Consider the following 14,934-nt stretch of genomic DNA (forward strand, 5'->3'; position numbering starts at 1 on the left):
CTGGGATTTTTTTAGTGCTTATGTTAACTCAATTCAACTTAAAAAAAAAAGGATTTGGTTACTGACTAATCTGATCTGGATTCAGGCCTGATGTCAGGTTACATCGGACCCCTTAACGTCTTTAGTAGAAAGCATTTTTTTGGCAGTTGATTTTGGTTTATAGTTTATGTAGTTATATTTTATTATGCACTTTTTTCAGACAAGCATCGTATTTTAAATGTATACTGAATTTTATGTTTTCATTAACTTTTATTTTTGTCATAATAATTTTTTTACTTTGTAACTCATTTATATATAGCCGGGCGGCCGTTGCACCATCCTAATCCTAATGCGCATAAAATCAGTTTGGGTATAAATTAGGTTTGGATTGGTAAGAAAAGCTCCGAATTGCAGTTCAATTGCTGCAAGGGCAAAATAGTAACTTAAAAAATAATAGTTAGTAACGGCAGTTTAGGAACGGGGGTATTTGATTAACAGGGCTAAACCTTTGGTGCCTGATTGAAAAACTCCAAAAGTTTGCTGGTCATATGAATTAGAGCCAAAGTTTTGGTGAAAATTTCCCTTATTTTAATAATATTTCTCAACATCTTCTCTTGATCGTCCTCGTCCTCTTCTTCATCAATGATTCGATTTTATCGGAACAGAGAGAGAGAGAGAGAGAGAGAGAGAGGTATTTCTGTAAACGAGCGAAGGTGCGAAGGAACGAAGCAACAAGCAAGCAAGCAAGCGATGGGTGGTGGTGGTGGGTTGGGGATGGAGTGCAGCATTGCGGACGTTCTGAGTGGGATGATCCCATTGATGAAGCTGCTGTGTGTGTCTGTGATAGGTCTGGTGCTCGCTCACCCCAAGGTGAGAATCCTTCCGCGGTCGACCCTCAGGCTGCTGAGCAAGCTGGTATTTGCACTGTTCCTTCCCTGCCTCATCTTCACCCACCTGGGCACCTCCATGACCCCTACCAACTTCATTCGCTGGTGGTTCGTCCCACTCAACGTCCTCCTGAGCACCGCCGCCGGCTGCCTCCTCGGCTACTTGGTCGTCCTCGTCTGCCGGCCGCCCCCTCAGTTCCTCCGCTTCACCGTCATCATGACAGGCTTCGGCAACACCGGCAACCTCCCCATCGCCATCGTCGGCTCCGTCTGCCACAGCTCCGACCACCCCTTCGGCCCCGACTGCCACCGCAAGGGCGTCGCCTACGTCTCCTTCGCCCAGTGGGTCGCCGTCATCCTTGTCTACACTCTCGTCTACCACATGATGGAACCCCCTCTCGAGTTCTACGAGCTCGTCCCCGACGACGGCGACGACGATGAAGCCGCCGACGGGCCGGCCGCAGATGCGAGCAGGCCTCTGCTTGTGGAGGCAGAGTGGCCGGGGATGGTGGACAAGGAGACGCAACACTCCAAGACGCCCTTCATCGCCAGGGTCTTCCAGAGCTTCTCAGGGATCTCGCAGACGGGCTTCCCCGATCTCGATCCCAATAAATTGGGGGATGATCCTTCTTCGATCGAGGCCAGCGCCGGCAACAGCCCCAAATCGATCCGGTGCCTGGCGGAACCCAGAGTGGTGAGGAGGTGCAGAATCGTCGCGGAGCAGACGCCCATCCAGCACATCCTTCAGCCGCCCACGATTGCTTCCTTGTTGGCAATTGTGGTGGGGATGGTTCCCCACTTGAAGGAATTCATGTTTGGGGAAGACGCTCCACTATCCTTCTTTACGGATAGCTTGGAGATTCTGGGCGGGGCGATGGTTCCTTCGGTCTTGCTGATTCTCGGAGGGATGCTCGCGGAGGGGCCTAATGATTCGCATCTCGGGATCAGGACGACGGTGGGGATCATCGTCGCGAGGCTCTTGATTCTGCCATTGCTGGGGATCGGGGTGGTGGCGTTGGCCGACAAGCTTAATCTGTTGGTGGCCGGAGATCAGATGTACATGTTCGTTCTCCTCCTGCAGTACACGACGCCGAGCGCCATTTTGCTAGGTGCTATTGCCAGCTTGAGAGGCTATGCTGTGAGAGAGGCTTCTGCACTCCTGTTTTGGCAGCATATCTTTGCTGTGGTCTCTCTTTCGGTTTATATCGTTGTCTACTTCAAATTGCTGTCTTATGTTTGAAAGTTGAACCCCCTAGTTGGATCATTCTGCATTGAAGTGTTTATGTCAAGTAAAAGAAGAAAAAGCATAAAAATGAGAAAAGTTCTGTTTTTTCGTTTCCTTTCTATGTTGATCAACTGATGAGGCATTGCTCAGTCCATCTTGTAAATTAATGTGCAAGTTTAAAGCCCTAGTTATGCCACTGTCTTCCTGCCCTATAAAAATTGTCTTTTTTTTTAGCAAGGGGAGTGCTCTCTCTCTTTTGTTCAATGGAAAATGGGTTTACAAGATGCAGTCTTTTGGAGCCTGTGGGGGTGATCACACGATAACACACAGCAATGAGAAGGAACAAGAGATTATTACATGGTTTGGCAATTGCCTACATCCACGGAGGAAAAGATTTGATATTCCTCGTTCCTCATATTAGGTTGCATTCTAGTTACAATCACAAAAACTAAATACTGCTATTTCCATCTTAGGATAACAACAAATCAATTAAAAAGAACTTACCAAAGATAACATTTGGTGAGGAACAAGGATAAGAATACAAAAACAAACTCCTAAAGACGTGTATTATTATCCAAACTCGCTAACAATCTCCTCATCAAGTTGGTAGTCCGATATCAATCTGCCCCAACTTGCTTATGAGATCAAGATGTTTTTATTTTCCTAAGGCTTTAGTAAATATGTTGGCCAGTTGATATTGACTTTTGACATGAGGAGTCTTAATGACTAAAGACTGAATTTTTTCACGAACAAAGTGACAATCGAGCTCAATATGTTTTGTTTGTTCATGAAATACTGGATTAGCTCCAATATAATATAAATGGTGGCTTGATTATCACACCTCAAATCCATGAATTCATCAATTTTAATTCTCATATCTGACAACAGACTTTATGCATATTAGTTCACAGGCTCCAAGAGCCATAGAGCGATATTCGACTTCAACACTCAATCGAGCAACAACATTTTCTTTCTTACTTTGCCAAGTTACCAGATTGCCCCCGACAAATACACAATATCCGGATGTGGATTTTCTGTCATTTGGGTCGCTAACCCAATCAACATCAGTATACCCAACGATATTTAAATTATTATTTCTTTTCATCAAGATTCCCTTTCTTGTCGACTTTTTTAGGTATTTGAGGTTTCTGTAAGCTGCATCAAGATGTGGTTTGTTGGGTTCATGCATGAACTGACTTATCAAGTTAACAACATATGTTATATCCGGTCGAGTAACTGTGAGGTAAATAAGTTGACTAACAAGCCTTTGGAACTCACCAACATCCGCCACCAGTTTTCCATCATCCTTCCTTAGCTTGCTGCTAGAGTCAGCAGGAGTGTCTATTGGCATGGCGCCAAGCATCCCTATATCTTTAAGAAGATCAAGGATATACTTCCTTTGGCAGATAAAAACTCCTTTGCTTGAGTAGGAACCTTTTAAACCAATGAAGTATATGAGGGTTCCTAAGCCTTTGATCTCGAATTTGTGATGAAGTTTCTTTTTCACTTGCTTGATCAAAACTTCATCATTTTCTGTCATGATTATGTCATCGACATATACAAGAATAATAGCAGTCTTGGATCCCTGAATAGAAACAAATATAGAATGGTCAGCAAAACTTCTTTTAAAACCCATTTAAAGGAGAGACATACTCAACTTAGTGAACCAGGCTCATGGAGACTGCTTTAGTCCATAAAGAGCCTTTTTTAATTTGCAAGCAACCCTTTCATGATTTTAAACATGATAGCTTGGAGGTAATTCCATATATATATTTCTTCCTCTAGATCTCCGTGAAGAAAGGCATTTTTACATCATATTGGAATATTTTTCAATTCTTATTCGCGGTCACCGATAATAGAATTCTTATGGAATTCATTTTAGCTCCAGGAGCAAAAATTTTATTATAATCAATTCTTTCTATTTGTGTGTAGCCTTTCGCAACCAATTTTGCTTTATTCCTTTCAATAGAGCCATTGTTGTTATACTTAATCTTGTAAATCCATCGACATCCTACAAGTTTTTTTCCTTTAGGTCGTCAGACAATTTCCCAGTTTCATTTTTTTTAGAGCTTGGATTTCCTCTGCCATGGCTTTTCTCCACTGGGTCAAGGTTGGCTTCTTGAAAAGAGTTAGGTTCATGATGAGAGTAAACATTTAGGGCATAGGATATTTAGGACGATGAGAGGCCTTTGAGAGAGAAATAATCTTGGATGAGATGAGATGTGAAATGTGTAGATGAGGATGAAGCCAAATATCTGTAAAAATCATTCAGGCATTCAGGTAACTTGGAAATGCGAGTAGATCTTCTAGTGGGAGCAACTGTAGGGCCAATAATGACTTCATTGAAGTTCGGTTCATCAACAATGTTTGGGTTTGACTCAAGTTGAGTGTTTGAAGTTGGATTAAGTGGGTTTTGAAGATCAACAGTAGAAATTCCATCACAGTTTTGAACATTGGGAAGGACCAATTGGATACCCATTCCAGTCTCCCCCTACGGATGAACCTCATCAAAGAATGTAACCGGTTCATGAAAAAAACATCCATGTTCAAAGAAGTGTACATTTCTTGAGATATAAAATATGTTATGTTGAGGATCAAAACATCTCTAGCCCTTTTTAACAGTAGAGTAACCCAAAAAAACACATTTTACTAATCTGGGTTTGAGTTTATCTCTACTTTTGGCTTGGATATGAACAAATACCTTACATCCAAACACTTGCAAGTGAGAAATGGAGATGGGTTTATCATAGACTGTTTCTAAAAGCACACGCCCCTCAATGGAGGAACCAGAGAACCGATTGGAAATGTAGTAGGCAGTCCCAATGGCCTCAAACCGGCATTCTTTGGGGATGTTTTTTTCAAACATAATTGCTCTTGCAACATTAAGCAACTGTCGATTTTTTCGCTTTACGACTCCATTTTGTTGTGGAGTCCCAACACAAGAATTTTGAGGTAAAATCCCATGTTTAGTCAAAAAGTCTCCCATGGTGGCATTAACAAACTTGCGCCCATTATCGGACCGTAAGACTTTGATTTTCTTATCAAACTGCGTGAAGACCAATTGATAAAATTCTAGAAAAACTCTTGAAACTTCGCTTTTATTTTTAAGAAAATAAATCCAAGTTGCTCGTGAGCTATGTCACATGGGTGCGGGTGCGGCGCAATTTCAAAAATTTTGGACACGAGGACTCGGCTATATATAACAATAATTCTAGTAAACAATTAAAATTAAGGTAAACACATCTATGGGCCATGGTTAAAGGAAAAAAAACTTTAAACTATGACCTTGTGAAATGGTCCATAATCTGTACTGGTCTAATTTTTGAAATGACCCCTTTACTATAGCATTCACATCTGTTCAGTTTTGACATTCAATTATTCAAATGTTTAAACTTTATACGTTAATAGTTGCACAGACTGTGCAATACAGTCTGTGCAATGCAGTCTGTGACTGTGCAATGCAGTCTGTGACTGTGCATAGTCACACAGACTGTGCACAGTCACAGACTGTGTGCAGTGACTGTGCAACTGCATTGCACAGTCTGGTTATATATTAAAAAAAAAAGATATATAAAAATGATTTTTTTTGTTTTTTGTCTTAAAAATGGACATTTTTGGACTCTGTCAAAGTTGACCGAGTCCAAAATATGGACAGACTCGGCCTCGACTCGTTGACCGAGTCTGACTCGGTGTTGTCCGAGTCCGGGCCGAGTCTGAAGCGCACCCGTGTTCGCAACCGTGTCAGGGCGTGTCGACTCGGGTGCGGCACCTCCCTAGCCGAGTCCGTGTGACATAGCTCGTGAGTGATCATCAATAAAAGTAACAAAATAGTTATATCTCAAATGTGATGTCACTAGAATGGGTCCCTAGACATCTGAATGTATCAACTAAAACATGAATTCAGATCTAATATTAGTGATAAAAGGATAGTCTATTATTTTGGCATATTTGCAAGCATCACAAGCACTCAAAACATAAGGTAAATGCGGTAATATATTGTTTTGAACTCTTTGTAAAGGATGGCCTAATCTTGTGTGCCACTACATGCTTTTAACTCTTTGGGGTTGTGGGCAACCAGAGCTTTAGTACTATCATCCAAAAAATATAGACCATCACTCGGGTGCCCTTTACCAATCATTGTTTGTGTCCTTTGATCCTAAAAAACCACATTGTCAGCTGAGAAAATCGCTAAATAGTCATGACTCTTGGTAATGCGACTAACCGATAATAAACTAGCAGGAAAACTTGGAATATAAAGAACCTTTAAAGCAACATTTTCATCAAAAAAATGAGTTGTACCGATTCCCTTTACAGGGACCTTGCTCCTATCGGCAATACATACATATTTTCCTTTCGAGTACTGAATGTCATGTAGCTGAGATGCTTGCCCGGTCATGTGATTGGAAGTTCCAGTGTCAACAATCCATTTTTCAGGTAAAGTCTTGAAAGAAAAATAGAGGATCGTGCCTGTCGTATCTTCATGAGATAGGCTAACTGGTTCACGAACAACAAGATAAGATTTATTAAGCAATGCATTTGTAAGGTCGGCAATAGAGACCAAGTTTGCCGCATAGGAGTCCTTTTGATTAGCAAAACCAGTAGGCTTGGCTTTAGATGGTCTGCCATGAAGTTCCCAATATCTATCCTTAGTATAGAGAGCCTTCTTACAATAGCTGCAACGTAATTTTGGCCTTTTTGAAAAGTCTTTTTGATCAATGACGACAATGGCGGTAGGAGAGTGATCAGCCTTGAACGTCATTTTCTCAATCGCAGATTAAGTGGATTATGAGGTGAGATTCATTACCTTTCGTCTAGTCTCTTCACGTTGAATGATTGAACACACATTATTGAAGGTAGGTAATAGTGTTGATATGAGGATCTGACTTCTAAGGGATTCAAACTCGGGTCTAAGACCCGCCAATATTTTAAAAAATTTATCCTCTTCTATACGCTTTTTAATGATTTCAGGATCAGCAGTGACAGGACGATACTGAGCAAGCTCGTCCCATAGACCTCTAAGGGTACCCAGATAAAAATGAAAGGGTTTTTCTTACTGGTTGTAGAGAGAATTTTTTTGTTGAATTTGATAAATTTGAGCAAGATTATTTTGTGCTCCATAATCATCGCGAATGCTTTCCCATATTTCTTGGGCGGTTTCTAGAAACAAAAAAACCTCAACGATACTTGGATCCATAGAATTAAGAAGCCAAGACATCACCAAGTGGTTTGCGGACTCTCATTCATCATAGCTGACGTCATTCGGTTCTGGACGAGAGATTTTCCCTATTACATATCTGCGCTTCCCTTTGCCACTAAGAAACTAACTGGCTGCCTTAGACCAACTGAGATAATTTGTTCTATTTAATAGAACTATGGTAATCTTAAGGGTGTGATTTTGTTCTTGAACCACCATGTAAAACCCCCTCCGGCGAAGTCGCTGGAGGGGATAAACTTAAAAAACAAAAAAAAAAGGTTTCCCCAAAGGGGAAACTGTGTAACGAGAGGGGGTGAGGTTTAATCCGCGGAAAGGGGGGGGGGGGGGGGGGGAGGTTATCCTCAGCCCCTCACCCTGCGTGAGGGTTATAAAAACCCTCATGCAGGTCCTCCTTTCTGCACCCTGCATCGAGAGAAATCAAGAGAGAGAGAGAGAGGCTCTTACCGGCGACGGCGGCAACGACAGCGAGGTAAGCCCACCTTCCCTCATCTTCTTCTTCGTTCTTCTCTTTTGATCCGAGCTCAGGGGGGGGGGCGGCAGCCATTGCTGCCGGCGAGTTGCAGGTAATAAAAAAAAATATGGAAACGGAGAGAGAGAGAGAGAGAGAGAGAGAGAGAGAGAGAGGGGATCGGCCAGCCGGCCGACGCCGGCGGCCGATCTCCTTGCGTTGGGGGCGGCCGACACTGGCCACCGACCGATGCCTCCTGGGTACATTGGAGAGGGTCGGCAGGTGGCCGCCCCCTCCCTGTAAACGAAAGGGCCTTTGCCACTTTTGGTCCTTTTTAGTAGACCGGGTCGGTCTGGGGTGACCCAGACCGAGCTCAGCGGTCTGGGTCGCGCCCAGACCGAGTTCTAAAAAAAAAAGAGGCCGGTTCGGCCTGGGTGCGACCCAGACCGAACCGGGTCGCACCCAGACCGATCCGGATCACGTGATTTTGGTGAACCGGTTCGGATCGAACCGGTTCAAGCCAAACTGGTTCGGGTCGAACCGGTTCAAGCCAAATCGGATTGGTTAATTCTGGTTCGGGTCGAACCGGTTCAGACCGAATCGGGTCTGAACCAATCCGGTTGAACCAAGGTCCGAAGCAAACCAGTTAGGTCTGGATCTGGGTTTTCAGTTCGGACCCAGTTCAATCTGAACCCGTCTTAGATCCAGATTGATCGGGTCCAGATCCGACTGGATTAATATCGGATCTAGACCCAGTCAGACAGGTCTGGACCTAGTTAGATTATCCTGGATCCAGTCAGGAGATATGGATCCAATCATACTGTCCAAGATCCAGTCAAGCAGGTCCAGATCCAGTCAATCTGTCATGGATCCAGTCAGACTATTCTGGATCCAGTCAGAATAGAATAGATCTGATGCGGATCCAATCAGACTATTCTGGATCCAGTCAAACAGTTTTTGGATCCAGTTATGCAACGGATCTGAATCCAAACAGACAGGGTTTGGATCCAGATTGAATTTGGATCAGAAAATAGTCTCGGATTTCCCGACATCCGAAATGTACCAAGATATCCATTTGGATACTTGAGATCCATTTCAGTAAAATGGACATATCGTCGCACTCCGAACTCAGAATCGGGTGAGGTTTGGTGCGTTGGATTTGTATTGAAGAGGGGAATTCATTGGTCTATGAAATTCAGTCAAACTAATAATGCAGAAACCGTGGTTTCTTGAATAAGATTTGGGAAGGGTATTTTGGTAATTTGATAAAGGGTTTGTGAACTGATTCAAGTATATTGCTTTAATGACCAGATCCTATTGTTAGAGCTTCGTGAGGCTCGATTTCGAAGAGAGTACGTTGTTCGCACTTGAAGTAAGGGATATTATAAGTAACTTTAGATGTGAATAAACCTGTTTCACGCTATTTTGTAATCGTAGTGCATTAGAGGTTATGTGATTAGCATGATAGTTTTGAGTGAGACCATGACATGCATAAATTCCATGCTTGACATTTTGAGTTAATTTAAATACATGTTTATTGTGATATGCGTGTTAGTTTTAATATGTCATGCATGATAGAAGGCAATTGCGTTTAAGATTTCATGTCTAATTGATTATTAATATCATGCATTGAGATGAAATTAAGTTTAGATTAGAGTCTCATTTAGTTCATTCATGTAGTATGAATGGATGTGTAGAGTTCAGCATGCGGTACCCCTTAAATCCTGGAAGTGGCGACCTGTGGCAAGGGCTACCTGGTTCGCGGCCAGAGTGCAGCCACCATGGAGAGTGGGCCGCCGGTGATTTAATGATGTAGAGTCACTACATCATTGCGTGCTAATTGAGAGCGGTGTGAGTCCTAACGTCGTCACGAGATTAAAAATGAGATTGTTGTGATTAGTCATGACACCACTCGTGAGGGAACAAGTGAACTTTAAATTTGAGAAAATTGTTCAATGTGTAAACTTAGTTATGACTTAGAATTTCACTCATACTGGTTTGGGACTCTGGAGGACCCTAGATGGTTGATAACCATCATGGTTAGGATATAGCATGAACTATGCCGAGATTGAGAGCTTGACCTCCCGGCTAGCTACCGGTGGGGTCCCCGTGGTGGTTCACTGCAGTGCCTGATGGTCCGGAGACCACTGGGAGTGTATGGTTCATTATTTGGCCAACATGTAGAATTAGGGTGTTCTACAGGATTGCTACGCCCATAGATGGCTATTACCGGTATAACCAGCCTAGTGATAGTTGAGAGAGAGCGAGTATTTGAGAATGATAATGGGGAAATTAAAATATACAAACATGTGTGGTGTATCGAGAATTAAAATAAGACTAGGGGCTTAGAGCCCACTACAGTTGTAAAATATTGTTTATTTACTTATGATTATTTCTTACTGGATTGTAGACTCACCCCCATTTTTGTTTAATTACAACTGTAGGTTTCAGGTATTAGTATCATTCAGAGTGTGAGCAGTTTCAGCAGAGCAGTTGGTATAATTTCTTTTCCTTGTCATTGAATAAATTGTAATTGTGCTTTTCTGTTATGAATGATGAACATTGTAATAAAAAGTTGATTATGAAAATAAAAAGTTTTTTTTTTAACCACGGTTTCTCTGTGTAAGCTTTGCACTCTTCCCTCTAGAAAGTAATACCAACCGAACTCGAACTCTTGAGGTTCCAGATCGGGGTGTTACAAAGTGGTATCAAAGTCAGGTTTACACAGAAAAGAAGTTCATCATTCATAATAAGACTCAATGACAAGATGTAAGTCTCTGCTTGAATAATACACGTTAGTGATTAAATTATTGCTTAATTAGGAATGACTAACGAACAAGGGAACAACGAAGTCCCACGGGCTCAAGACTCAGCTGAGCCTCCCATGGTCGGGAGAGAAGAATTTTTCGCTGCAATGGCGATGGTTACCGGAGTCATCATGAGCATGACTCAAGTGGTTTGAGAGTTGACGCCACAGCCTCCTCCGATTTACATCATACTCGGAGATCGTGACTCTTACCATCGGAACTCTCCCTACACTACCCAGGGGGGACATTCTTCACCTTACGGAAGGAGGAATCGCCAATGCAACTGTCAGAGAGCAAGGTCGGCACGCGGGCGGATGGGAGGAAATCGGATGGCGGCTCGAGGAGGAATCGGGAGGAGAGCAGCTCCGAACATAAACTTTGTGCTTCAGGGAGGGTCTCGTATGGCCAGAGCATGGGGATGACATATGTCCCGAGCTAGTTATGTGGCTGCCATGAGTGGGGGAAACCAGAGGGTTTCACCTCCATTCCACGAGTTTCTGCCTGAAGAAGCTCGAAGAGCTGCATTTCAGGCAGCCGAAGCAGCTCGGCAGGCAGCGGGAGCCAACCAAGGTGACACAGGGTTTGAGCAGGGGCAAGAAATTTCGAGAAACTCAGAAGAGGAAGGCGAGGATGAAGACCCGAGTGATGATCCAGCATCACGTACATACACTCCTGCCACACCTACCCATACATCTTCCTCACCAACGTACACTCCTGCTTCGCCCCAGTACGACCTGAACGCTCCTCCTGAGACTCAAGGAAATACAAGGAACAAGCCCTGCTTTGAATGGATCGAAGAATGATTAGGATTAGCTAGTTTGATTAGTAGAGTAGCATTATTTTAATTGCATTGTTCTTTCTTTTTATTGCTTATAATGTTTCTCATGTATGAGACTTTTTGAATGCAATAAAGTGAATAATTTTATTTATATTGCGTGAGATGTGAAAAAGTCTTGTGAGAATCCAATGAAACATGTGATGTTAAGTGATAATTTTACTGCAGTACAAATGGTCACTCACAGAGGAACTTCTTATCTTTCCAAGGACACGGTAGCAGCTAGGCGAGAAAGAGAAATCCTTGGCAGATCGTCGCGAAGGGCACCCTCACATCCCCTAATACGGAAGGGGCACGAGTACAGGGGAGCCACGCGGCAACACACACACCGGAGAGATATACTTCGCGTGAAGGTAGAGAAGAAAGTATGGAGATCTCACCTGGATCCCCAATGAGTCAGAGTACGAGAATACCGCCAGAGTATACTACCAACCGCATTTTATATGAACTGCTACAAACGACCCGTGCCCAACAAAGTCAGCCACAGACGGTGATTTCTGGTATCACCTCATGGGCAAAGAGGTTCAAGAATATGCAGCCTCCGCTCTTCGATGACAGTCCTGACGGTGTCGTGGCAGAGAATTGACTGATGCAAGTCGAGAAGGCATTGAATGACATCCAATGTCCAGATGATCAGAGAGTTTGGATAGCTGTATCTAATCTAACAAGCGATGCAGAGCATTGGTGGAGATCTATCAGGGACACCTTAGAGCTGGACACTTACTTGCCTTGGTCCACTTTCGTGAGAAGATTTTACAAGCAGTTCTTTCTAAAGTGTCAAAGGGTGGAAAAAGAAGAGTTCAGGAAGTTGAAGCAGGGAGACATGACAGTCGCCCAATATACCGCACGTTTCAACTCTCTCTCCTGTTTTGCCAAGTCCTTGGTGGCAAACGAGAAAGAGAAGTGCAAAAGGTTCGAGAGGGGTTTGAGGCCCGATATTTTTGAGGTTGGTTGGGCCACAACAAATAAAGAAATACAGCTGACTTGTGGACTATGCCTCCAGGTACGAGTTTTGAGATATGCGGACAACTGAGAAACCGCAAGCAAAAGAAAAAGTCAAGACGGAAGAGAAGACCCAGCACAATGGTGGCAATATAGCAGAATCTCCTCGAAAGAAGTTTTATTCTAAGGAAAGATTCCAGCGGGGCAACAAGAGGCATTTCGGAGGACAAAACCCTGGTCAGAACCAGGGTAAGCAAGTCAAGTATGCTGGCAATCAGCAAGCCAAGCGGCAAAGGTTCCAGAAGCTGGTCTAGTCGGATAATGCTTGTAAGACATGTGGTCTCCAGAGGCACGAGGGTAAATGCGACTTGAGGAATGTGAAATGCTTCAACTGTCAGCAGATGGGTCATTATGCCAATGATTGCCCATAACTTGATCGAAGAAACAACGCTCCGCCAAAGCCGAAGCCAGCAGTAGCAGGTCGCGCCTATGCGACTGCTCTTCAAGAAGCTCTTGCCAACCCTGATGTGGTTGAAGGTACACTTCTTATTTCTAGTGTTCTTGCTCGTGTGTTATTCAACTCAGGAGCCACACATAGTTTCACTTCTTCAGCTTTTGGGAAACGGTTGTCAGTGGCACATTCGCGATTGAGTGTTTCTTATTTAATAGAGACACCTATAGGAGCATCCACCATTGTGGATACTGTGTATCCTAATTGCGTTATAAAAATCGAAGATCGTGAGTTGTCGGTGAACTTGTTGCAACTCGACTTCAAAGATCTAGATGTTGTTCTGGGCATGGATTGGTTGTCGGACCATCATGCCACTATCAATTGTAGAAGAAAGTGTGTTAGCTTGCAAATACCCCATACTTCAACTTTCACATACCAAGGTGTTAGAAAGTTACATAAGCCGGCTATCATATCTTGTTTAAAGGCCAATATATATATATATTGAGAAGGGATGCATGAGATTCTTGGCTTACATGAAAACCGAAGAGAAAGAAGACCTCACAATATCAGATATAGACATAGTCCATGAATATGATAATGTTTTTTCCAAAAGATCTACCAGGTCTCCCTCCTGATTGGGAGACTGAATTTCAAATCGATCTAGTTTCGGGAACAACACCCATTTCAAAGGCTCCCTATCGGATGGGACCTGCGGAACTCAAGGAACTCAAGGTGCAAATACAGGAGTTATTGGAGAAAGGATTTATTCGACCTTCAGTATCTCCTTGGGGTGCTCCAATTTTGTTCGTGAAGAAGAATGACGGATTAATACATATGTGTATAGACTATCCTCAATTGAATGCAGTGACCATAAAGAATAAATACCCTTTGCCGAGAATTGATGATTTATTTCATCAACTGCAAGGAGCGGCATGCTTCTCGAAGTTAGATTTGAGATCACGTTATCATCAGCTGAGAATTAAGAAGGAAGATGTGGCCAAGACAACATTCAGATCAAGATATGACCATTACGAATTTATGGTCATGCCTTTTGGTCTGACTAACGCACCAACTGCCTTCATGGACATGATGAATAGAGTCTTCAGGCCCTATTTGGACAAGTTCGTCGTGGTATTTGTCGATGATATCCTCATATACTCTACCTCGAAGAAGCAACATGAAGAGCATCTGAGGATAGTTCTGCAGACACTTAGAGAACATCAGTTCTATGCCAAATTCTCTAAGTGTGCTTTTTGGTTAGAACAAGTGCCTTTTCTTGGACACATTGTTTCTAAAGACGGGATTATGGTAGACCCTGCAAAGATTGAAGCAGTCACCAATTGGTCAAGACCCAAGAATCCTACAGAGATTCGTAGTTTTTTGGGATTAGCTGGGTACTATCGAAGATTCGTGGAAGGATTTTCTTTGTTGGCGGCTCCTATGACAAAGCTCATAAAGAAAAATGTAAAGTTCGAGTGGAACGATAAATGTGAGCAAAGTTTTCAGAAGATAAAGAAGCGTTTGACCACTGCTCCAGTGTTGGTCTTACCTTCTGGATCTGGAGGTTTCACTATTTATAGCGATGTCTCTCACAAAGGATTGGGTTGTGTTCTGATGCAACACGAAAAAGTGATAACTTATGCATCTCGTCAACTCAAAACTCATGAAGTCAACTATCCGACGCATGATCTGGAGCTAGCAGCGGTGGTTTTTACCCTTAAGATATGGAGACACTATCTCTATGACGAGCAATTTGAGGTCTTTACCGACCATCAAAGCCTTAAGTATTTATTTTCTCAGAAAGATTTGAACTTGAGGCAAAGGAGATGGTTGGAATTTCTGAAAGATTATGATTTCGAGCTAAAATATCATCCGGGTAAGGCGAATGTAGTCGCTGATGCTCTTAGCAGAAAGGCAAGAGCTCTAACTAGACTTGCAGATTGGGAGTTATTTTCCTCGGTGGCTCATCAGAAGGCAGAAGCTCAATGCTTACCAGGTCGATTATTATTCGTGCAAACCACATTGAAGTCAGAATTGTGGGATCAAATTAAGGAAAAGCAACCCTTAGACCCAGAATTGATGCAAGTAAGAAAGAAGATTTCAGAAAATAAAGAATCAGAATTCAAAATTGGTGATCAAGAACTT

At 42.9% G+C, this 14,934-nt stretch overlaps 1 protein-coding gene across 1 annotated transcript; it reads left to right on the forward strand.

Annotated features, from left to right (window-relative positions):
• Nucleotides 1–623: 623 nt before the first annotated feature.
• Nucleotides 624–2,309, forward strand: LOC149834170 (protein PIN-LIKES 2-like). Its single transcript, XM_090011266.1, has one exon. The coding sequence runs from the start codon at nt 730–732 to the stop codon at nt 2,104–2,106; it is 1,377 nt and encodes a 458-aa protein (XP_089867392.1). The 5' UTR covers nt 624–729; the 3' UTR covers nt 2,107–2,309.
• Nucleotides 2,310–14,934: the final 12,625 nt, after the last annotated feature.

Source organism: Nuphar pumila, chromosome 6 (genome assembly GCF_984573655.1).
Source record: "Nuphar pumila chromosome 6, dmNupPumi1.hap1.1, whole genome shotgun sequence".
In the NCBI taxonomy this organism is placed as follows: Eukaryota; Viridiplantae; Streptophyta; class Magnoliopsida; order Nymphaeales; family Nymphaeaceae; genus Nuphar; species Nuphar pumila.